At 40.0% G+C, this 23,821-nt stretch overlaps 1 protein-coding gene across 4 annotated transcripts; it reads right to left on the minus strand.

The window, feature by feature from the left end:
- Positions 1-2,718: 2,718 nt before the first annotated feature.
- On the minus strand, positions 2,719-18,144 carry LOC308191235 (uncharacterized protein). Of its 4 annotated transcripts, XM_080583481.1 has the most exons (6): positions 17,586-18,144; positions 16,448-16,742; positions 12,821-12,873; positions 10,617-10,675; positions 9,016-9,096; positions 2,719-7,383 (listed from the first exon to the last, which is right to left on the minus strand). In XM_080583481.1, exons 2-6 carry the CDS (start codon positions 16,554-16,556, stop codon positions 7,341-7,343), a joined length of 345 nt encoding a protein of 114 aa, XP_080439607.1. In that variant the 5' UTR covers positions 16,557-16,742; positions 17,586-18,144; the 3' UTR covers positions 2,719-7,340. The 4 variants fall into 4 exon arrangements, 1 of the variants encoding a protein (XP_080439607.1); XR_013947826.1 differs by lacking the exons at positions 9,016-9,096; positions 16,448-16,742; positions 17,586-18,144 and adding an exon at positions 13,010-15,948; XR_013947827.1 differs by lacking the exons at positions 2,719-7,383; positions 9,016-9,096; positions 16,448-16,742; positions 17,586-18,144 and adding exons at positions 8,054-8,674; positions 13,010-15,948.
- Positions 18,145-23,821: the final 5,677 nt, after the last annotated feature.

A 23,821-nucleotide genomic window follows, 5' to 3' on the forward strand; every position in this document is an offset into this window, starting at 1 on the left:
AAATCAGCAAAAGTTTCCAGTGCTTAAGAAAAAAATAAATCAGAAACTGAACCTGACTTCTTCCTTCCAGCTTTGCCTGGAACAGGTACCGTTTGTCAGTGGATGCTACATAATCACCTCAGTGAAGCTTCCAGACTTTTCTGGTAGAGGCACAAAAGTACAGCATGCACCTATCTGTAACACTGAAAGATATGAGAGCACAGCCAGTTGGGGAATATTGTTAGCTAGGCCTCATTAATAAATAAGGCTAATGATTTTATTCATATCCAGGACAATAAGAGGACAATGTAGAGCAGTTACATTAATGGTAAGTAGATGCTTTGGGGGAAAAATGTGAACACTAATGGAAATTGGTTCTGTCTGTTTCAGTGTTTTGTATAAAACAGCATGGGTGATTTTTCTGACCAAATCACTACATGAGGGACGCAGAATTCCCTATTCTACATATTAAGATAGGAACTAGGAAATTATTCAGATTAATATAAGAATATATTATCACTTCAGTGCTTGAGTAACTCTCTCAATCTCTTTTCCCCACATGCAATCTTTTATTCCATCTTTTCGCTCTCCTTTTCTAGAAGCCTTGAACTTGCTACTGTAATTATGAATGCAGACATTATTGCTGTGAAAATAACACTGAAAATGATCTGTGAAGGCATTATTTGAAATGGTTACTATTTAAAGCTGACTTAGCTGTATTTCTGCTGTGGAACATTATATAATGTGTGCCCTTCCAAATGAAGCTGTAACTTTTTGAACTAGTTATAGAAATCTTTTTCAATACCGCAGATTTTTTATTTTTTATTTTTTTGCTCAAAATGCAGAGTATGTGAGCTGTTCTTTTTTCTCCCCCAAGAACCCCTGTGCCAATTCTCAGGTAAAGTTGTGGAGTTTCTTCTGTTAGTCACCCTCTGGGTTATTTGGCATCTAAATGGTGGCTGTATTTTGCCTGGGCTTCTGCTGGTGGGACTCAGCAGTATCAGAGCCCTAACGTGGAGTAAGGTCACCCCAGCTGGACCAAGTGCCATGACCTTGATGTTCGTTCAAGGCTGGCCCAGTGCCAGCTGAGCTCCAGATTTTTCAGTTGTTTTCTTCTACCAGCTGTGCTGCAAAGAGCTGACCTAGATATAATCCTACAGATAATCCTACAGATAAAAAGATGGGTATTTTCTCCTCCATATACCAGTCCTCCACTACTAATATTTTGACTACATCTATACTAGTGAATGAAACAGAAGAGGGACAAGCAGCTGGGTCCTTTACTTAGCACTGCTTGTGTCCATACCCCCGAGCTCTGTTTCCCCTCAAACAAGGGGACTCTCTTTCATCTCGCCTACTGGGAATACTGTTTGGGCTCTCTTACAGCCCTAGTCTGTGGCCAGGCATTGTCTGGGAGAGGGATATTTGGCAAGAAAGGTGCTAACTATTACACAGTACAGAGGATGGCACGACAGGGCTCTAGTATGGCCTTTGTCATGACTAGTTAATTAGCACAGATGTAGCCTTCAGTGTTTGCAACTTTCTCCTGTAGGACAACGTTTCAAGGGAACCATGAACTTCTGACTAAGCTTTGACTGCCTCAGTTCCCAGATCACTTTCAGGACTTGAATCACTCCTACAGGCAAACAAATACCTGTCAGGATGATCTAACTGTATCCCAAATTTCACCAAAGGCAGAAGAACCAATTGAGTTTTCCCTGGCTTATATCAGCAGACAAGTTAGAAACACTGCTTGGGTGGAGGAGAGTAGTCGTGGTGGAAAGCCAAAAGGAAAGGTAATGCAGTATCCCCGCTCTGCAGCAGGTAACATCTAACCCCCTATGCTGCTTATGAGGACTAGTAGGCTGAACACCTCATCCGCACAGCAGGGCATGGGCAGAGTGAGAGTCACAAAAGCCAGCAAATGAAGTGAGGTGGTAGTGAGGTGTTGCCAAAATCATCAGTGAGAATGCCACAGGAAGGGTAGGGTGAGTGATGCAGAAGGCAGCGAACTCCAGACTGCAAGTTGTGTCATATGGCCATTGTGTCATAAGGTCATGTGGCGTGCCTTCTCTAGGCAATCCTAGTGTTTTTTTCCACACTTTTTGCCTCTGTGATTTCTTATATTTAATGCCATGTCATTCACAGCTGGTTGATGTACAATTTTAAACCTTTCTAAAAAAAAGAACCCATAAACTTTTTCCAAAGCATTTGCAGTTCTTCTTCTTTCTGCAACTTTCATGAAACCATGTTGAAAAATTGCTGAATGGTAGATAGTCTAGGGGGAAAAAATGGGAGCAAGTAGAAATGCACAAGAGCATAACTGTCAGTTGCAGAAAAAAAAATTATTTTCTTTTTCTCTTTCCTTTCCTTTCTTTCCTTTCCTTTCTTTTCCTTTCCTTTCCTTTCCTTTCCTTTCCTTTCCTTTCCTTTCCTTTCCTTTCCTTTCCTTTCCTTTCCTTTCCTTTCCTTTCCTTTCCTTTCTTTCCTTTTCCTTTCCTTTCCTTTCCTTCTTTCTTTTTTTCTTTTCTTTTCTTTTCTTTTCTTTTCTTTTCTTTTTCTTTTCTTTTCTTTTCTTTTCTTTTCTTTTCTTTTCTTTTCTTTTCTTTCTTTTCTTTTCTTTTCTTTTCTTTTCTTTTCTTTTCTTTTCTTTTCTTTTCTTTTCGGCAGTGGGGGAAGGAAAGAGTTTGTTCCCTTTTAAAAGAAAATTTTCTACACAAAAGAAAGCAGAAGGTCAAATCACATACTTTGACCAGTTCCAGTGCTTTGTAATAGGACAGAGGAACTGTCAAAGTAGCTTAAACCACCATTGTCCTTTCTTTTAAGACTCTTCTCTGGTAGGTTTGATATCATAACTCTCAAATTTTAGATCCAAAATCTGTGTTTCGCAATATTATTGTACTCTGTACATACAGCTTTGGGTTAATCTTATTGCTAATTATTGTTATTGCTTAAGCAGTAAAAGCAGATTTTTCTTTATACAAAGGCTCTGCCTCTGATCTCATCCCTGATTTATGTACACATAATTGGTGATGGATTGAGTCTCAGCTGAACTGGAGAAGTGGAGGAGATGTGTGCAATGCCAGTCAAGCAGGAGAGAGATAAGAAAAGATGTTAAATTGCTCTTTTGCTTCCCCCATAAATCTGTCATATAAATTACTGCATCAAAGTCCCAGGAAGTTGCACTGGTCAGAATCTAGTCTTGGGTCTGTGGCAAGGTCTAGCAAATTACCCCATGTTGCCCAGGATGAGTGAATGCTCTGGGGGCTCTTGATTTACCTGTAATTCACCTTCTGGACAGGTTAATACTTCTTTTTTAAACCCAGACAGAGCCACAAGGCACAAAGATCTCTCTTCTACCCTGCTCCACATTCTCTCTGTTGCAAAGTACAGGAAGTACATTGCTCTCCTCTCTGGTGGCTCTTCCCAAAAGGTTTTGGGCCCCATTTACTCACATCGTGATCTGGCTGTCAAAGTTATCTAATTTACTTTTGAATATTTTGTCTGATCTGCTACTCCAGAGCTCCCCCCAGACACTCTGCAATGGATCAATAACTGTGCCTCGTGTAGGTGCTGTGTATCTTTGTGTATCATCTGCTGAGGGAATTAGTTACTGGTGGGTACCTTTCTCAATGTCAATTCTTTTGGGAGGTTTCTGCTCACATACTATGCTCAGGGAGTAAAACTGATCTTGTTTCTTGATGTCCGTGACAATGTTTAATGCTTCAGAATGTTTCTTTGCTGCAAATTGCACGAGCCCTTATTGGCAAATATATACATATATATATATATATTTTCCGCATTATCTGCCTCTTCTGTAGATTTCTGGACAACATTCAGTAATTCACTGTCACTGAGCAAGTCTAGGTCGTCCCAGCACTTGACCTTCCAGTCATTAGGATTTAGGTTGCCTGTGGTGTTCTCCATTACGTATCTACTTAATAGCTTATTTTCTACTTCATAGTTTATTTTCTACATCCAGAAAGGGGTACAGAAGCCAGAAATGGGTTACTCTTTACAGATAACCACTGGTTTCTGCTTGTAAATCAAGCAGACTACCATGTCAGAAATTTTTATACTAAGGCAGAAAAAAATGAGGCCAAGAATTTTACTTAATTTTTTATAATGCTACAGAAATTCAAATGAACTTGGGAGAACTGTCATCAGCAGTCATCTCGGGATGGGCTACATTTGGGAAGTGGTGTGAATTTCAAGGCTCTGTCTTATGTATTTTGTCTACAGTTTTTAAAACTGCTGTAACCAATTTTGGACATGCAGAAGTTTATTATAAATAAAAGTACTTTAAAAAAAGTCAGAGTGCTTTAAATGCAGCAATTAAGTACCCATGTTATATAAAACACACCCATATCCATAATTATTTCAACCACAAAATTGTTTCTGCAATTTCCTTGGAAGCAAAACAAGATATTTCATTTCACAACCAGTCTGTTACTGTTACTTTTCAATGAGTTCAGTGAACTAACTTAACAATCTGTATTAACAGTTCTTTTCATCATGGTTTAAAAGACATTTGTATGTGCATGTCTTATTAAACATAAGACAAATTCAGTAAAGACACACCTCCAAATTTGAACACGCTTACAAAGCAAATTATGTAAGCTTATTGCAGAGGAAAGAAGAAAGGTAGAAACACAAGAAATCTGAACATGCAAGCATTAATTTCAGACAAATTGGCCATTTCAAAATCATCAAAACTGTACTGTACACAATTATACACATGGAATCCCAGCACAGGGGGAATCTCCTTCTCCCCCCACCCTCTGGCTTCAGGGTGATTGCACCACTACAGTCAAGGCTGGAGTTCACAGAATTACAGAACTATAGACTGGTTTGGGTAGGAAGGGAACTTTAAAGATCCCTTTGGAGGACCTTTGCCCTTGTGTAGGGGGCATCCAACGCTTCTCTTGGCAACCTGTTCCAGTGCTTCATTACCCTCATAGTAAAGAATTTCCTCTTTATACCTAATCTAAATTTACCCTCTTTCTCTTTAAAGCCATTACCCCTTGTCCTATCCCTACATGCCCTTGCAAAAAGTACCTCTCCAGCTTTCCTGTAGCCCCCTTTAGGTACTGGAAGGCCGCTATAAGGTCTCCCCAGAGCCTTCTCTTCTCCAGGCTGAACAACCCCAACTCCCTCAGCCTGTCTTCATAGGAGAAGTGCTCTAGCCCTCTGATCATTCATTCCTTGGTGAAGCTGTGCTGGCTGTCTCAAATCACCTTCCTGTCTTCCATATGCCTTAACATAACTTCACGGAGAATCTGTTCCATGATCTACCCAGGCACTTTGCTATTCACAATTCAGTGGCTGTGCTGTGACTTGCTGTCAAGTGATCAGCCCACCTTGTCAGCTAGTTATCTGCAATTACAAATAAATAAGTATTTCTATATGGTAGACGAAGAAAATGCCAAATTTCCCTTTACTGCAGTGGGGCATAGCATGTCACTGTTTGGTCTTCTTGTAGCTTATGTAGAACTGGGAGGGAAGGATATGGTGAATCACTCTGTACTGGTCTCTCTGTCTCACTTTGCATTAGTTACCTCCTCACCTATCTGTGTCAGAGACTACACAAATTCCAACCCAACACTGCGGACTTTCTGCCAGCACAGCAATCCTCACGTGGTATCTGGAGAAGCTGATCTAAAGACAAGAGCCCTTCCCTCAGTATAAATAGACCTGCGACAGCACATCAATTTCATTTATGTCAAATTAAACAAAATTTTGCTTTTTGGCTGAGAGGTAATGAGTTTCAGCCAAAAACAAATTCTTACTTCTGAGTTATATAAACCCCTTAAGTAGGACGTTTATAGTACAAATACTAATAGACGTGCAGCTTCTACGTGGCGGTGCTCCCAGGTAATGCTAGCAGAGAGCTCAGCTAAACATCACAGGAATAGCAAAACAATGTTGGATGGTGGATATGAGCTCCTTACAAAGCTGTGTGAGGAGACACCAGATGGAGGGCTGAATCTGAAGACATTTATTTTTAGGCTTTGGGTTTTTAAGGAGAGCAAAGGAACTGAGAGGGGAAAACAGTGTCAACAGTTCACACAGGCTCTCTTTTCATGTTTGGGAGAAGCCGAGCTAGACTGAAACTATAACTATGATGGGATTTAAGAGTAGACACAAAAAAGGCAGCCACAAGCTATACCTGTAACAAGGAAGGTCACTTCTAGGAGTTTTTGATGTATTGAAACATGAAAAATATATTCATTTTTGCCCAAAGGCAGAGGCTGGCATGGCAGCTTGGGGACCACAACTGTAATTGTTCCTAAGAGGAAAAAGAAAATGTTCCATAAAGTTGCAATTGCTTTTAAAAGAGAGAAACATTTGAAGGACTCTTCAGTGCTGTTCCAAGTGCAGCAGAATGAAACCTCTCACGTAGGGCTGCTTTCATCCATAGGTGTTGTGGCAGTCAACACAAATTGCTGGAGAGGGGAATAGGTTGGGGTGGAGGGAAGTATAATTATGACAGCAGACTGAAGCTGAAATAAACAGAGTTTAAAAATCAGAACATCCTTTCTTTTTTTTTTTTTTTCCTTTTTTCCTGAGGAACTCCAAGCAGCAACTCCAGTCCAAAAAGGGGGGAAAAAGGGGAGAAGAAGCAAAGAGGCATGGGAGAATTTTTTTCCAGGAGCCTGGTCTCTATCTGTTTTTTTTTTGGTTGCATTGTTGATTAATGTAGTTGAAGTATATATAACTGCAACAGAAAAGGAAATAAGACTTCTACAGGGACCCATTAATTTCTTAAGGATAAAGTGTTTGAAGGTTCAAAGGCTTTGTTAAAGCTTATTTTAAATTTAAAATTTCCATTGCCAAGGGATTGATTACTATTCTTGCTTTAGCTTTGTCAAACAATAAGTTGATCCCAATGCTTTCAAAGTTTTATGGTGATGTACTTACTATATTCAGTTAATTGTAAAAAAGAGGGGACTGTCTTCTATACTCAAGGACAGTTATTTCAAAAAAGGTCTGCAAATGTTCTTTCAAATGTTGAAAACCTTGGAAACCACAGTACTTGTATCCACTAAAACAAATCACAGTATTTTGAGATATAATTATTTTTTGAATATTTCTTCTCTTTGGGAAAACTACGTAACATCATACATGTCAATATTTTGGGGTATGCGCAGTACTGGATAATAACTTAATTTCAAGCCATTTAATAGAAATTACATCATCCTGAAAAAAGCTCTTGTGGCAGGCTGAGACTCCTGTTTTTCTGCTAAACTCTGTTTTTCTAATGTGACCTCATCACCCTGACTCATTTCTCTCTCCTCTAATTGACATCTGGGTTTGTACGTGTCCTGGAGCAGGAGCAGACTTTTCTCTTTCAGTGACGACTACTGTGGGCCTCTCAGCTTCAGTTGCAGATCTGTGGCATTCCTATCATAACAACAAAGGAATGCTTTATTTTTCTTATTTGCAGAATAAAATGGCAAACAGGATCAATTCATACATGTATACACACACTCACACACTTCAAAGATTTTCTCACAAAAATGTAGTGAAATTGGTTTTGGTTTTCAGAATTTTAATCTGTCAAGGAAAATTCAGATGGTTGCTCTCAAAACCATTTTTTTTGCTGTTGTAATTTCAGGTTACAAAAAATCTCTCATTGAAAAGACAACATTTCATTAAAAAAATGTCAAAAGCAAGATGATTTGTTATTTTTATTATTGAACTAAATAATGGCCTCAACTCTATTTCCAAGTTAAACCAAAATGATGTCTTTGGTATCTTGCACCTCACCCAGTAGGACTACAGCTCACTCTACCATGTAGTCATCTCCAAAGCTTTAGAGTGCATTAAAGGAGGCCCCTCCAAAGTAAAAGTATATTTTGGGCCCTGGTTGCATTTTTTATCATGATAAAATATTGTTGTTTACTCTTAATTTTCTACTCTCCAAATGCTCTAAAATGGAACTGTTATTAAAGATTGTGAGATGAGATTGGCCTGACCTGCAAAATGTGTTTCTGCACTCCAATTTTGGATGGATATCATGAATCCTGGCTCTCTCATCTGACATGAATGAACTGGTTTTTCAAGGCAGGAAGAGATGAGGAGAGCAAGGGAGCCAATGACATAAAATGTTGACAGTTCTCAAGATTTTATTATGAGTCTTAAAATGTTTGATATTTTTCTTAAAGCCTCATCTGTGGAAAGAAACTATTAATGGCAGCCTGAGGTCCCATTTTAGGAAAAAAATGCAGGCTTCATGATTGCAATCACTGGTATGACTCTAAAAACTCAAACCCAGAAGGCAAATAAAAAGCATCAAAATATGCCATTTTGAAATAACAAGGTTTTAGGGCTCTCTCCTGAGTTCAGACGATCAGTTCACGCTATCTTTGGTGCCAGCGACTGTACCATCTGACAAAGCAGCACAATATGCTGGGTTGGAGATGGAGAGAGAAGAGGGAAAGGGAGACAGTAGCTAGGTAGTGCTAATGTTTCCCACTTGGAGGTTCTCATTTTCCCATAATTGTGGAGTTAGATGTCCAGACTGTGACAAGAAGGCAAAGAAAGGCAGGAGATGGTGAACCAGCAGCACCTCTTGCTCAGAGCACACCTACTCGTGGGATCGCAAGGGGAGAGCCAGGGATGGGCAGCTGGTGGGTATGACTGCAGGAGAGTTGTGACTCAGATGTGAACACTCCTCTCTCAGAAGCAGAGGCTAGGAGCAAAATGCCTTTAATCAGCACTTCATTTAGCCCCCATAAGCACACAAGTAGATTAAAACTGTTGAGAAAGCATGAGAACACTTTTATATTTTGGGTTTTCTTTCTAGCCAGAAGGGCTAGAAACTATTTAAGCCACCAAAAGCTCAGAGCCTGAGGAAGGCAACATCCCTGCATGTATTCCCTGGGAAGCCTCCCTGTCATCTGGAGGTGGAAGGAGGCAGAATAAGTCTTTTAAGATGCATTAAATAGGCAAAGTCACTGTTTACAGTCAAAAGCTGCTTTTTAAGATTTCATGAGTTCTTTATTTAAAAACAAGCAAACAAATTCAGGTCACCTCTTTATCCCACTTAATTTAGGAAGGCAACTTTTCAAGCAGATTTTCCTCCTGCTTTCTTCCTCACCATCCTCTTGTGCACTGAGTAAGGAAAAATGAGAAAGTGGGAAAGCCTGGACTTGGTTCATCTAACACTTTAGATGAATCTATTGTGGCAGGGTATCCCACAGTGCTTTCCAACCCCCCTGCACCATGCGAGACAGACGTCTCACCTGATGAATCTCACAGAAAGCCACACAACAGGTTAAAGGGGAAAATTTTTCTTCCACCTTCAGAAAAAAATGTAAAAGCCCATCACAGCTTGTGTGATTTATGCAAGTTATCTTTTTCTTTTTCTTTATTTCCTATTTTTTCTTTCTTTTTTCCTATTTTTTTCTTTTTTTTTCATTTTTCTTTTTCATTTTTCTTTTCCTTTTTCTCAACAATAGCCACATATCATCAAGTTCACTTGAACAGATTATAGCCAGTCTCCAAAGCATAGCCTCCCACCTCACTAGGGAGTTATGACTGATGTGATGAATTACTCATCTCCCCTCATAGCTTGTATAACGAAGATCATTTGAGTGGGTTGCTACGTCCATAGTGACAAAATTGCATAGAAGAGTACAAGTAATGCCTCCTTGCTGTAAGCAGCTTATGGTGTAAACTGAGTGCATACACACAGCACAGGCATAGCAACAGGTTAAAAGGAAATTTGAGAGAAGAGAAGCAGAAGGGAATACTGTTCCTGGAAAGAGTGTTTCACAAACAGAGAAAACAACATATTTCTCTAATTCCTCACTAATCTTCTAGGTTAACTCTGATGCTGGAAAGGCTGATGATGAAATAAGTGAAGAAGAACACAGGAAAAATATGGTTTGTATCTGGTATTTCAAATTAAAAAAAAAAAAAGTGGACTTTTTGGCAAGGTGCAATTTGCTGTTTAATCTCCTCTGTTTACTTTCACAGCAAAATTACGCTGAAGCAGGCTAATTTGCTGAACCAGTGTGGCCTCAGCATCATGAGCTCATTTCTGTTTTGTCTCAGACCTCCAAAAGAATAAGTTAAAAATGTTAAAAAGGAGCTCACATGGCTCCTTTCTGGAGGGATGAGACCAGTGTGGGCAGAGGGCAGGGGAGAGCAGGCACAAGGACAGCAGGGGAGAAGAAGGCAGGGTGTAACTGTGATGTATACGTATATATGCACAGCAGTGCAGCTGCAGCTACATGTGAAGTTACTCTGATGCTTGCCTCTCTCCACTAAATAGTGAGTTTTCTGCCTGTAATTAACAGCTAGAGCTGCATGATCTCCGTGTAGCAGCACTAACAGATCAATGTTTGCTCTGGGTTTGACTAGGCCCAGATAAAGGGCAGACATGCAGGGGACTGATAGGGGGAAAGCCTCCCGTCCTTATATCTGCTCTTGCATGCTATGGATCTGAGTGTGTCTGGCAACAAGTGCTGTATTTGCAACATAGTGCTTGGAGAAAGTGACTCTGAAAGTGGGCCAGTGAGGAGTCAGGGATGAGAGAAGATGGAGGCCAGCAGAGTGGATGAGGAAGCATCAACACCTCCTTCATCAAAGCACGGGGATATGTGATTAACTTAAAAATTGCACAATACCTGTTTTCATGTAAATCATGAAGTACAGTAATAGAAGAACTGGAATCTTCATTGTCCCCCTGAATAAAAAAAAAAAAAAAAAGCTTTCAGACGATCTTAAACCCCAGATGGGTAGCGATGCTCACTTCAGTTAACAGTTCTTTTCCAGAACCTAAACTTATCTACCTTCAAAGCAACCTACAATCTTTTCAGGTATCTACAGCTGATAGATACAGTTTTCAGCTGCTTGCAACAGCATGCAGCATAAGAAAATACATATAAATCTCCATCTTTAGTGCAAAGTCTGCTTCTACAGCTTGAATCTCTCTTCATTTGGCACTGAAAAGAGAAAGGAACAATTCACAACTAAATTCTACCGGTAAGACGACAATGTCTTCAGCCACTCCAGTCATTCCTGGAAGAGGTTATCTGTCTGCTCTTCTTTCCTTGTCATTGCACTTACCCAGACTGTGGGGATCCAAGATGCAGGTTCCTTTCTGAACAGATTTAAACCCACATTGCAAGAGATTTATATTAGATATCCATCAAAGTGAAACTGGAATCGAAGCCTCTAAAAGCCAAGACCTGTGAAGCTCTAAGGGCTTTCTAAACTTGTGCCTGTATTCTGGTCTAATGCAGAGGTACTCCTCCTTGCAGAATATCAGTAGGACAAATGGATAAGGCAGCTTTTGTGACACAGGTGTTAGGGTTCAAATCACCCTCAAACAGAACAAGAATCCAAAACTCAGGTCTTCTGTGTCTCCACAAACCACTGAATGGTTGGATGAGGGGCCCAGTGTGGTATCTGGTCACACTGCTTGCATTCCCCATTGTGGAGGGAGTCCTTCACTTTAAGGTAGTGCTTACATATTGATGTTTTTATAAGTTTGCTAAAACAGCACCAGCTGTGATCTATACTAGTCTCAGCATTTTAATGACTTTTGGCTAAACCTTCATAGCTAATAGTTAAATTGCCAAATGCTCCATAAAACAAATATGCCAACAATTTGCTAGTTAATCATCTATCATAAATGGATGTACGCAGCTGCTGAGATATATAATTGCTGTTTCATCAGGGTTGGTACATTATTTACATAATTCCCTTACCGATTTAAACTTTTTTTTTTTTCCCTGAGAAACACAAAAGGCAAGAAATGCTAACATAATGTCTCATTAAATGCAGCACGTTAAAGAGACAGTTCTGGTCACAGCTGGTGGATAACAATAGTGATTTTCTTTGATGTATTTTAAAAAAATAATTGAAAGTTGTATATATCTACATATTTATGTCTATGCATATATGTGTAGGCATTGTTCTATACTTATACAAAATATTTGTATGTAGAATAGGCATACGAATATGTGTTAACATATTCAAATTAAGATCTGTTAAAAATGCAGAAAATAGGTCTTTTATGCAAGTGAGAAAGATAAAACATGAGCAATAAAATATAAATCAGCATTTTTTCTTTGATTCTGTGCAGTATTTCTGATTAAAGAGAATATCAGCTGCAGAAAGAATCCAAGTCATACAAATTAATATGTTTTCGGGATAAGCATATTAAGTGTGGGTTTGTGATTTTTTTCTTTGTTTGTTTTTGTTGTTTTTTGTTTTCAGAAAAATCCCAATTAAAAATGAAATAACACACCTTGTTAATGTTTTCTAAGTGAAAGTGCTAGGAAAAAGTGATTGGTAGCTTTCTGATTTTATGTCTTTTTTTTTTTTTCTTTGTCAGGCTCGAGAGAGCTGATGAAATTATTCTACACCTAGAAAACTTTAATGCTAAAATGAAAGCTACTACAATTGTAGAAATAACACTAGCAATCAGAGTGCCTCCTATATCCATGGCTCTTTTCCTTGACCTGTTCTTTTATTTTAATGCGAACACACACATATTAGCAAGATACTAACTGTATTTGTATGACAGAAGCAAGGTATGTAGAGTAAGAAAGCAGCACATGGTTTGTAATTTGTTTGTTTGTTTTTTTAAGCTTAGTGTGCCTGCATTTGCTTTCTTTTCATGCTCTGGTTTCCAAGATCCAGGATTGAGAGCTGGGAACAGGGTCTAGAAGAAGACTCTTCAATACTTTGGGCGTTACTTTCATGCCTTTGGGAAACCATTTAAGTGCTCTCTGTTATAAACTGTGCAATTAGGACTGATTTGGTAAGTTCCAGTTTCTGTGAGGGTCTAGACTTTGGGAATATTTACAGGCAAAACGTTTACCTTCCTCCATTTTGCCTCTTCACTGGCATTTCCTCCGGATTCTTTATCTCCCTCTGCGATAAATAAATAAATAAATAAATAAATAAAATTAATAAGCTTCAGGAAAATGCTAGAAGAATACAATTGGAAAGTCTGCTTTATTTTATCAAACAGTAGGATTGATAACTATATGTTTTTAAATTTCCTTACCAAAACTTTTTGATCTTCATCAGAAAGAGCTATCTTTCAAATGGGAGGTGAGAGCACTCTGCAGTTCCCAGCTGCTCTTTGCTTCTTGGGTAGAAAACAGTTTCAGCTGAAGCTGTTTTCTGTACATATAGCAAAGCCGTATGGAGTTCATCAATGTTTCAACATATTTCAGTGATTATAACCTGAGCTGAATTTAAAAAAAAAAAAGAAAAAAAAAAGTGATCGAATAGAAAGTAGATGGTTCTGTATCTGACTCCGGTATTTTCTTATACATAAATTTAATGTGCTGATCTTTAAATTATGTGTCTGTAAGGTCAAGCATTCGGTATGAAAAAACAATGCCAGAGTATGCTCTGTTTGACTTTAACCTGGCCTCTGACAGTATTCCCCATGACAGTCTTTAACAATGTAATTCTTCCTTGTTTTCTCCCCTTTAGATCACAGCTCTACTTACTTTCTACTGCTCCTGTTTCAGGCTTCAAGCATCTGTATTCCTGAATATCTGGTGATGTTTTGCCACCTCTCTCTATCGATCTCACCAAAACCTCTCCTCTCCCTACAAAAACATGGGGACCAGTTTATACAGCAGTTAACATTATCATAAAATTTCATATGTGAAAAAAAGCAGCTTTCTGTAACTTCTTTTGCAATAGAAAGCATTTGTGATTCATGCCAGTCCTGACGTGGAAAATCAGAACCATAGACTGAAACCATCCTGAAGCCCCTTGTGTAACCCAGGACATGTTTCCCATGTCTGGGTGAAGCAGTCCCACACAGCCCCATTCACCAGCTTTCATGCTCTGAGTAATGTCCATCCTCTGCTCTGAATGAGTCAGGGTGCCCACAGAAAAATGAGCACATAGTCACTTCTTTTGGAGTCATATCCTACTAAATGGGTACAAGGAGACCAAAGGCAGGTGCACCTCACAACCCGAGTCTGGTATTTCTTTTCAGTGCTTGACTATGTAATCTTAGGGTATTTTTAATAGTATTTTTATTTCTTAGGGTTTCCTTTTTAAACAATGCAAAGCTGAACATGTCCATTTGCATGAGAACAGTCTCTCCTGACCATATCAGGAAGGGTGAAAGCTCCAGGTTTCTGGTAGTGGGTGATTTGAAGCAACCGATGGCAATAGTGCAGTGTTTGAGCCATCTCCTGAAATGACTGCCATGCTGGTTTTATCAGTGGTTTCACAGGTATTTGCTGATAGCAGACTGAGGCTCAGGTCTCAGGCCCTGTGCTGGGGAAAGTGTCTTACAGACTAGTGCTCAGCTTTCATCCTTCCCCCCTGCTTATCTATGGCACCTTTGCTGCCATCTCCTGCCACTTGTCTTCTTCCTCTTCTGCTTCTGCCTCTCATTAGCCAGAAGCGATACAGACAGCAGCTGGAGTCGTGGGAAGGACTTCTTTATCCAGTATGCTCTCTCATGCTGGGGCTTTAAAGTTGCAGAGCTGGCAGTTGGAGCAGTTTGCATTGCTGAGCCTCCCAGTCCCTACCTGAACTAGTCCCTCCTGGGCCCACGTGGGCAAAACAGTGTGTTCTTTTCACCCCCAACCTCATTCTTGGAGCCAGGAGGATTTCTTCTGCTGGAAGTTTCTCCTAGAAAATTATCCAGAATCAGACACCCAGCATGATTTTCTTCAATGCTTACACATGGTTAAAAAGTAGAAGTTCAAGCAGCTGCAAATAAGATCTGCCATCTGTAACAAAAAGTTTGAGAGAGTGAGGGGACATCTCACCTGTCCAAGCTACCAAGTACAGAGTAATGGACTGCTAGACTATTACAAAGTAAGTCCTCAATATAAGGCATGTGTTCATGCACGTCGATTTATAGGTCTTGAAGAGAAAATGTTCTAATTTTTATTTTACTTCATAAGGCAATGATTTTATTCCTTTCAGTGTGTCAAGCGGTGCTCTGGACTTGAACCTTAGAGTCCTCCCTCTTTTTTTTTAAGCCAGTGGGTCACACTCTGTCCTTTAATACAGCCACCACCAAGCCCCACTAATGTCAGCTTTCCTTCAGAGGATGAAGTAATATGATTGAGTCCCAGAAAGCAGACCTCAAAGTCAGAGGCTTTATAAGCCTGCTTCTTAGACCAAAGGCTTTAGCAGGTGGATTCTAAGGATTTTATTATGAGGAGCTTGACATGGTGTGGAAACTCTGAGCCATGAGGACTTGCCCTTTCTCTCAGCCAGCTGCTGAGCTACAGGTCTTCTGACTTTGTTCCAGCTGATATTGATGGCTGTTCACCTGCTACCAAACAGGCTATAAAACCTTCCAGCAAATACCTTTTACAGTAAGTGTTTTTTTTTTCCTTTCTCCTAGATTTCAACTGTGAGTGAGGTATGTAATACTAAGAAAAGCATATTCACATTAAAACAAATTTAGATACCTATAGGATATTTAGGTGTTTATATATGCTAATGAGGGAAACAATTAATTTATAGTAAAAATTAATCACTGCACTGCATTCTTGCACAATAGACTGTCAACCAAATGAACAAAAAATAATTTTAAAAGAAAAATGCAATGGGCTAGTACTCATTTATACATTCTACAAACTTAACGGTATATTTCTGATAGATAATGAGGTCCGATTTTACATTAAATGCTTTTAAGATGAAAAAAACAGATATCTGTTACTGTTTACCCCTGTGTTAGTAAAAATAACTCTCTTCAAAAAGTGAAAAATAGATCTTAATATTGATTAGTACCATGGCCACAAACAATACTCAACGGGAATTTTCTGAGTGCTGATTGTGGCTAATATTAGATTTCATTTTCCTCTCTCCCAGATTTTTTGATTGTTTACAATATTGTCAGAGTTCCTTGGATCAGCACCAAGTCACACATCTCACACTGCTGAAGTAGCTTGGTAGAGGTTAAAATGGCCTCGGCCCCTTCTGGGCACTCCCCACCACCCCTGGGAGCAGCAGCACTGCACAGTGCCTCTTCTACACTGTCACACTCCCTTCATATGAATGAGTTGGAGGCCACACTGCAAGGGGATACAGGACAAGACCTGGTGGACAAACTAGGTGGACTTCAGTGTCATGTGTAGGACCTCCTGCTCCCCTTTGCATCCTATCAATAGGGACCAGCCTCTTTACTTGTGACCCCATGCCTGCTCTTGGGTTGTTTTAGCAAATGTCGAGCCTCACGTGTGAAACATTATGAGGTTGATTCCTGGATCACTCAGCCATGAATTGTCATTCAAACATCACATCCTCTTTGAGTGGTGGATCCAGAAATCAGCACTGCCAGGCTGCATTCACAGTGTGAATTCAAAAAAATTCAAGCAGATGTCTGTGTGGACTCCTTCATCTCAGAGAAAATAGGAGGGTTCAAGGTTTCACATAAAGGAATAAAGATGTATGCAAAGCCTTTGCTAAAGCAACTGCTGATATATGTCATGGCATATTGTAAGCTACCTACCCAGTATGAGGAAATGAATGCAGGTTTGTGTCCACCAACCCATATTTGCTGTCAAAGGCAATGGATCCAGTATCAGTTTGTGTAGATTCTCCTCCTGCCGCAGGATCATATCAAACACTTACTGTATATACTTTACTGTATACTGCAATAGTTTCTCTGGTCCTGAAAGAAGACTCACCTCACTGCTCTCCTTCTTTTTCTTTTCTATTTTTAATCCTGGTCTGATTCCCAGTCAGACTCTTTCTACAGTGCCCTTCCTTTCAGGCTTGATTTTTTCACAACAGCCCTAGCATCTCTTAATAACAAAAAGCAGTTATAGAGCCCTGTGAAAACTTGGTGCGATCCTCATTCATTTGCCTCCTTGTGCAATCAGGACCTAGCCTAAATTTTCAGGTTTTAGAACATGTCATGTGGAACATTTACTACCATTGTCGAAGAGGGCTGAGAGAATATATTCTGTGCTATTTCATCATAGTGCTGTCTTGTGAAGGTCATATCTCAGCATTTTACTAGGCATAACTCACAGAGGTTCAGCAGTGAACTTTATCTGGGGAACATTTCCCAGCATAAGCCTGCATGTGAGTGAAAAATATATAGGTAGGGAATTGCCAACAAAGCAAGAGGAATGGGACACTATCAACGCTTGCCATTCCCAACAATAATGGAAAAACACAATTAATTTTATGGAAGGCATTCTATATATGCACAGCAGATTGATAATACAATTCAAAATACAGGAAACGTATTATATTTCTAGCATTGGAAGACAACCAGTTTGCTCTTTGCTCTGACATAGATAGTCATGCTCTTTATGTCTGATGTGATCTCTGCAGAGGACTACTATGGTTAATAACTTCATCTGATCTTTTAAATCACTGTCTTACTTGCTTTTTAGTTACCCATATCACTAATGTGTTTTGTGTTGTAATTGCCCCCATCATGTTCCATTGGGTTCTTCAAATCTTATTCATCTGTTTGCTTCCTGAAAGCCCAGTGCAGCGCTCTTCTGTGACCTGAAAACAACAGGACACACTTAGATAGTCCAGGTCAACAGTAACCACCTATTAACTACTTGGATACTGAAGATATACCAAGGAATTAACAGTAAAGAAAATGAAAAAGAACTACCTACCCTCACCTTGTCCAAGTTTTGAAAAGAGACTTTCAGTATGACAGCTCCAAACAGAGGCAGTGAAATACTTCACCTGTTCTTCCACAGAAACCAGAAAAATAACAACCACCACTTTGCACTGTCCTCACTTCCCACAGCCCACGCTCCTCCACCCTGACAGGCAGGACTCATGTCAACATCCTGTCACTTCTGTGGGGAAGAGAAAAAAAGAATGGAAGAAGGCATGTCTGGAGAATCCTTGCTTATGCCAGCGCAGAAATAATCCTGGCTAAAGAGCAGGCAGACACATTGTTAACTAACCAAGAGCGGTGATCTGTGCTGGGGCTAATCAACCTGGACCTCAGCAAGGTTTGGGGAAAGCAGAGACAGGTTCAGAGAGGCTAATGCAGCTTCCTGGAGATCAGCAGAAGGCAGACTCCTCTGCCTGAAAAAATGATGAATCATGTAGACATGATCATTTCATGCAAAAACTTGTAGGCACTGGGTACTGGGAGCTGTGGTGGTACCTGAGCTCTCACCAGAGCCTGGGTCCCAGGAACGTCCATGCTTGGTGCACTGGAGGCCCTCATCCCCCTGCATGCCAGCCAGTAAGTTACTGGCAGAGTGGCCAGGCCAGAAGCACCAAGCTGCAGGCTGCAAGCTGCAGGACTGTGTGCACGTGCATGTTTTCAGAAAGCAGGCACTCTTCAGGAGCTGTCCTGCTTCCAAGATTCCACTTTTTTACAGTTGTTTACATTCTTGTGCAGATAATGTTTATGTGAACGTAGGAAAAGTAATGAAGACTAGTTTTGTTAAAATCATACACCCACAGGGTGAGAAGAGAATTCAAGAAATATTCCAGTCATCTCTCCATTCCCTCCATCCCCCAAAGCATGCTTCCCCCAGAGTATCCCCCCAGTGTTGGGGTCTTTGTGTACTCCCTGCAGACCTAGTGTTTCATTATTATTATTACTAGAATTTTATTTTTTCTCCATCACTAGGGGTGACCTCTGTGCTGATTGCCAGAAAGTGTTATTTTTTTTTCTGTCAGCCGCATTGACTTGCGTTCAGCAGCACAATTCTTTCTACCTGACAGTTACTCTGTGAGCCTTGAGATGTGCTGCCCTGAGCAAAGCAACCCACAAAATGTCCTTCAAAAGCAGCTCATTGGTGTTCTCCAGCTCTCCCCTGCCACGGCAGTGGCTGCAGCTTTCTGTGAAGCAGCCAGGTCACAGCAGCAGTCCTGGTCCTGGCCTCCAGCCCTTCGGTACTGTCTGTACCATCTTGAGTAACCAGCTAGCATGAGGTGGATCATGGAATATAATGAGGATTTCCAACTTTGAGCCCCAACAGACCAAAAGGAAAGAAAAGCAAGGGGAGAAAATTCTGGTGCTCTTCTATCAGTTCATTCATCCTCTGCCACAGTGTTAAAAAGCTACTGCATTTGCAAGTGGGACAGCAAAACAACCTCATTCACAGCATTCATGCTGTCTTTCTCCCCTTGCATGTGTCTGTGTGCCCAGGTAAGCCAAGCCTGCTTGCTCCCTCCAGGGTCACGCTCAGATCATTTCAGTACTGCAGCATCAGAGCTGGTGCCGCAGATGCTTTAAAACTTCTTGTTTTAAAGCTTTTTGTTGTTGTTCTTTCTATACTTCCTGGTTAGGGTTTGAATCAGAAGCACTGAAATGCTCCGAGGAGGCTTCCAATAACACACTGATGCCTTTCCAAGACTTCACTGCCAGTAAAAGTCAGATGAAGTTTGGGCCAATATCTGTGTTTACAGATTCTGGAGTGAGCTGAACTGAATTTGTCAACCTGAGCTGTCTTAGGTTCACTGCAACACCTGTCTGCACAAAGCCACTTTTAGCTCTCTTGCACTCGTGACGACTTCTATCCTGTCAGTCATTATGGCACACCTCTCATGTTGGAAGGGCTGACAGAAAAACTGCCTTTGATCTTGTGCAATAGTCACTTTATGATGGGGAATTACAGAAACAAAAGATACTGGGTGTGACTCGCTCATTTGATGTAAACACCTAAAGTAGGTCAGAGCCAGATCTGTGCCAAGCACCGTGGGCTGCCAGGCCAGTGCCAGGCCACCGTCGCCTTGGCCTGAGGTCGGCCTCAGGAAGGGCCAGCGGGGCAGGCCCCAAGGCTGGCTGCCTCCGAGGTGTCGTTTGGTGAGGTGAAACCTGGAAAATAGAACTGCTGAAAGTTGTCTTCTGATAAAGAATATGGTGAGTCACTGCAAAGCAATTAATAGCTATTCTTTGGGGATTTACTCTCTCTCCCGCCCACTTCCTTTTTCTCTGTCCTCAGTTATCTAGCTATAAATAGAGATGAGTAGTTGAGTGCCTGAAGCAGTCACTTACCTTATCAGTGTCATCTCAATGAAGTGTACAATTAATTTCTGTTTCAAAAATGTTGATTGGTTATAATATTCTCATTGTGGCTGAACAACAGCAAAACATTTATTAAGTCGTGCACAGACATACATAGGCAGTCAGCATTCGTGCGTGCTCACCACATTAATCTCTCATTTAGTGGCAGAGAAAGAGAAATCTTCCTGTAAGGCTCGATCTGAAATGTGTCTCATTTCAGCTCGCACGTGACGGATTATCTCTTTGCTCCCTTCTCTTTCTATTTGTGAACTTCACTTGTGAACGGTGGTGGTGCAAGGCTGGGTGACAGCAGCCGCTGCCTCCTTCTCTCCAGCAAGGCAGGAGCAACCCGGGGCTGGAAGGACACAGCCCTGGCAAGGCGAGCTCTGCTGACTGCCAGAGGGTCCTGCGGCAGTTTTTTGTGCTGTCTTCACCTAGGAGAAAAGCTCTGGATGTGTGAGAGGCTGTGCTAGGGGGAAAATTACCTTACAGGTCCAGCTGGCATACTGAAAACATTCTGAAGGGTAAAACTATGTTGCTTGTCTCTTATATCCTTACCTTTCTCGTGTAACACATTATGGAAATGCAAATATGAACTTATTGGAAATACATTTGTCATTAATCTTTAACTGTTTCTGACATTACATATCAGCATTTGGAAGCTCTGTGCGCACTAAAACCATCTAACATTGCATCCCATCTCACCACATGTTTTCTTCATTCATTTTCCTGGGATAAGAAGTCAAGAACAGCAGGAAGTGTCAAAGACTTTAATCAGCTGGATCATTGTGTTGAAATTCTTCAGGTATGAAATCTGAAAATAAAGAATATAATAAATCCAGTAGCTAATAACAAATATATCAGTAATAAAGGTCTAATATTTTCCAAAGGAGCAAGGTTTACATTTTTCACTTTCAATTTGCTGCTCCCACTGAAGACAGTATAAAGTGAAAAAATAGGCTTACTAAAGATAGATCATGCTGAAATAACATTATATCTTTCCTTGACAAGGTAATAGGTTTGCTTTAAAAAGAAAAAAAAAATAACAAAAGAATTGTAGTAGAGCTCATTTATCTGGTTTTCAAAATGCATTTGACATTATGTCACATAGAAAACAGTTAAGATGAAGAACGTAGAGATAGCATACAAATTCTGAAATAGATAGTGAGCTGGCTCAAAGTGAGATGGCAAAGGGTCCAGCTGCAAACAGAAGTACCAATAAGTAGCTGCCAGATGTGCCTCTCAAGGCTTAGTCTTGGGACTGATCTTACTTAATGTTTTCATTAATCATTTTGGCATACTAAGTAGAATAGGTTGATGAATGATACAGAACAAGAAGAGCTCAGGTTTGAGAAGCAGGAAATGAATGTTGTCATGAAGACAGGCCTGAATAAATTAAATTGTATGAATGCAAAGTTGTGTCTGATATAACACAGACTCCTGCTATAGGCTGGCAGTGGAAGGGAGAGATTAGCTGATCATGCAATGAGTACAAGACATTAGGAAAAAAGAAAATGCAATAACAGAGATACATTGGTCTCCATATTTCTGACCGAAGTAACTACTAATTACACATACATGCCACTTCTGGGACCTTATATAGAAAATTACCAACAATTGCAGTCATCCTAAGATGAATTCAAAGTGGCTACTAAAATGAACAAGGAAACCAGAATACAAAAAAGAATTTTAAAGTTACTGACTACATTTTAGTGCCCCTTTTGTCTTCCAGTGTCAGGCACCTCTTTCCCCTTCTGTTTGGTGTCCAGTTGATCAGCTGCAGTAGGTATCATTGGGAAAGCATGGAATGATGGACAGTGTGGCCTGGCTGTATGTGCAACAGAATGAAAATTATCATATTAATATAAGATGTCAGAGGGGAATATAACTTCCAAAAGCCCATATCAGGAGCCTCCTAGAGGGCCCCATTCTGTTAAATATGTCATGACACATACCAGTTGCTGGACTGGTTCTTCATCCGGTGAAGTGGCAACTTTCCAGGTTGATTTTGGAGCTTGCTGTCACTTTTGACACCACTCATAAGATAACTCCAGTCTTCATGCTGGAGCTCATCCTTGAGGGCCTTTTACATTTTTCTGAGGTAGAGTCATCCAGATTAGGAAAGAAACAAGACCACCGGGCTGAAGCAAGCAACCACATAGCTCAATGGCAAGTTTCTGTAAGTACTGTGCAAATAGTTTGTAATTACTTTATAGAATTAAATACTTTACACAAAGCCTCCCCAAAATTCAGGATAATAGAAAAATAAGTAAATATTGTGAGTTATTGGCAAATAATTTCTGACCAGGAGTAAAAACTTTTATAGTATTTTTAATAAATAAACTCTTCTGCAAAAGTGAATTGTAAAACATTATAAGAAAAAATAAGAAGATGAGCAAACAGAAAGATCCCAAAATCTCTCCAGAAATTAAACCTGACACAATTTTACACTTCTGGTGGCAAGTTCTAAGGCATATGGAAGACTACTGAGAGGTATTTTTTTAATCACTCTTTCTTTCATAATGTCTTTTTACAGCTTCCATGTTATCTTTAGTTTCATAATCCAAACAATTCTGAGTTATTTGTACAACTATAAAATATAGAGTTTCTCTAACTTAAACAATCTGTTCAGCAATCACAGCCCTGTATATACATTTTACATTCTTCTATTTTTGATAGCAGTATCTAAAATAAAAAGGGCATTTTCATAAAAGTAGCTTTAGATTGCTATGAAAAAGTATAAAGTGAACACATTTTCTTAGCAAGCACAATTACTAAGAATTGCAGGTATTCTCTAAGACAATCTCTTTTGCAGTCACTAAATGCAAGGATATAGTCAGACAATGAGCTGTAACTGCAGTCTCCCAGCTGCTCTGGCCTTTTCCAGCTGCTAGTGAGGAGCAGGTCTCTCCCATAATGGCTGGGGAGGCCAACCAGGTCCAGAGAGTGGGGAAAAGCCTGTGGAAAAACTCTTCCAAATGAAGTGCTCAGTGCTTTAAGGGTCATTTTTTGCAGCCAAGGACTGAGAGCAGTGAGCATTTGTTCAGCTGAAACACCCTCAAAAGTCTTCTGAGATGTGCAACATCTTGTCTGGCTGAGGTTTGGACATGTAGTATTATTCACCTAAAGTAGTATTATTCGTCTAAAGATTTCAAAACATTTTCCGATAGTAAACCAAGTAATTTCCTTCCCCTCTCTATATTTGCACAAGAAAATGCCTTAAAAAAAAAAAAAAAGGAGATCCACAGTGTGAGTTACTTATGCTCACACGTTGCTCAAGTGGTGAAGACAATCCTGTTCTCCTGAGTATTAGTCCTCTGTAGGCTATTTCATGGTCCTATTTCACTGTAGTCATGAGGTATGATGCTAATGTTGGACAACAGCTAAAACAGGGAGTCTGTGCTATCGGTGAATTCAAAGCACCGGTTCAAATTCTAAAGCATTAAAATCACAGAAGGAATTGCTTGTCTTTTTGCCTTTTCATTCTTAAAACAAGTTTAAATGACTCAGATAGACTTGTTTTAATTCATCAAATAGTTTACCTCTCTCCCAAAAAAGCCTTAGGTGTGATGCACAAAAGCAATTAATAAATTATTCAGCTCTCTCCCCTGACTTTGTGCATTAATACATGAAGCCTCTGACCCCCTACAACATGAATGTTTTAGTGATTAAAGAGACATTCTGGCATAAATAGGTCAAATGTAGAGCTATGGAACTTCCTTCACCATCTGAATCTGAGTTAGTAGTCTTTCTCTCCTTAATTATAAAATCCCAGAAATTCTGGGAAATACAGAGAAACCTGAAATCCTATAAATAACACATAGCAATGCTTGGCTTCTTTGGGGTTTCTCAGGTGTTGTCATGTTCTGAACTGTGCAGCCA

This window comes from Anser brachyrhynchus, assembly GCF_964034855.1.
Source record: "Anser brachyrhynchus genome assembly, chromosome: 2".
In the NCBI taxonomy this organism is placed as follows: domain Eukaryota; kingdom Metazoa; phylum Chordata; class Aves; order Anseriformes; family Anatidae; genus Anser; species Anser brachyrhynchus.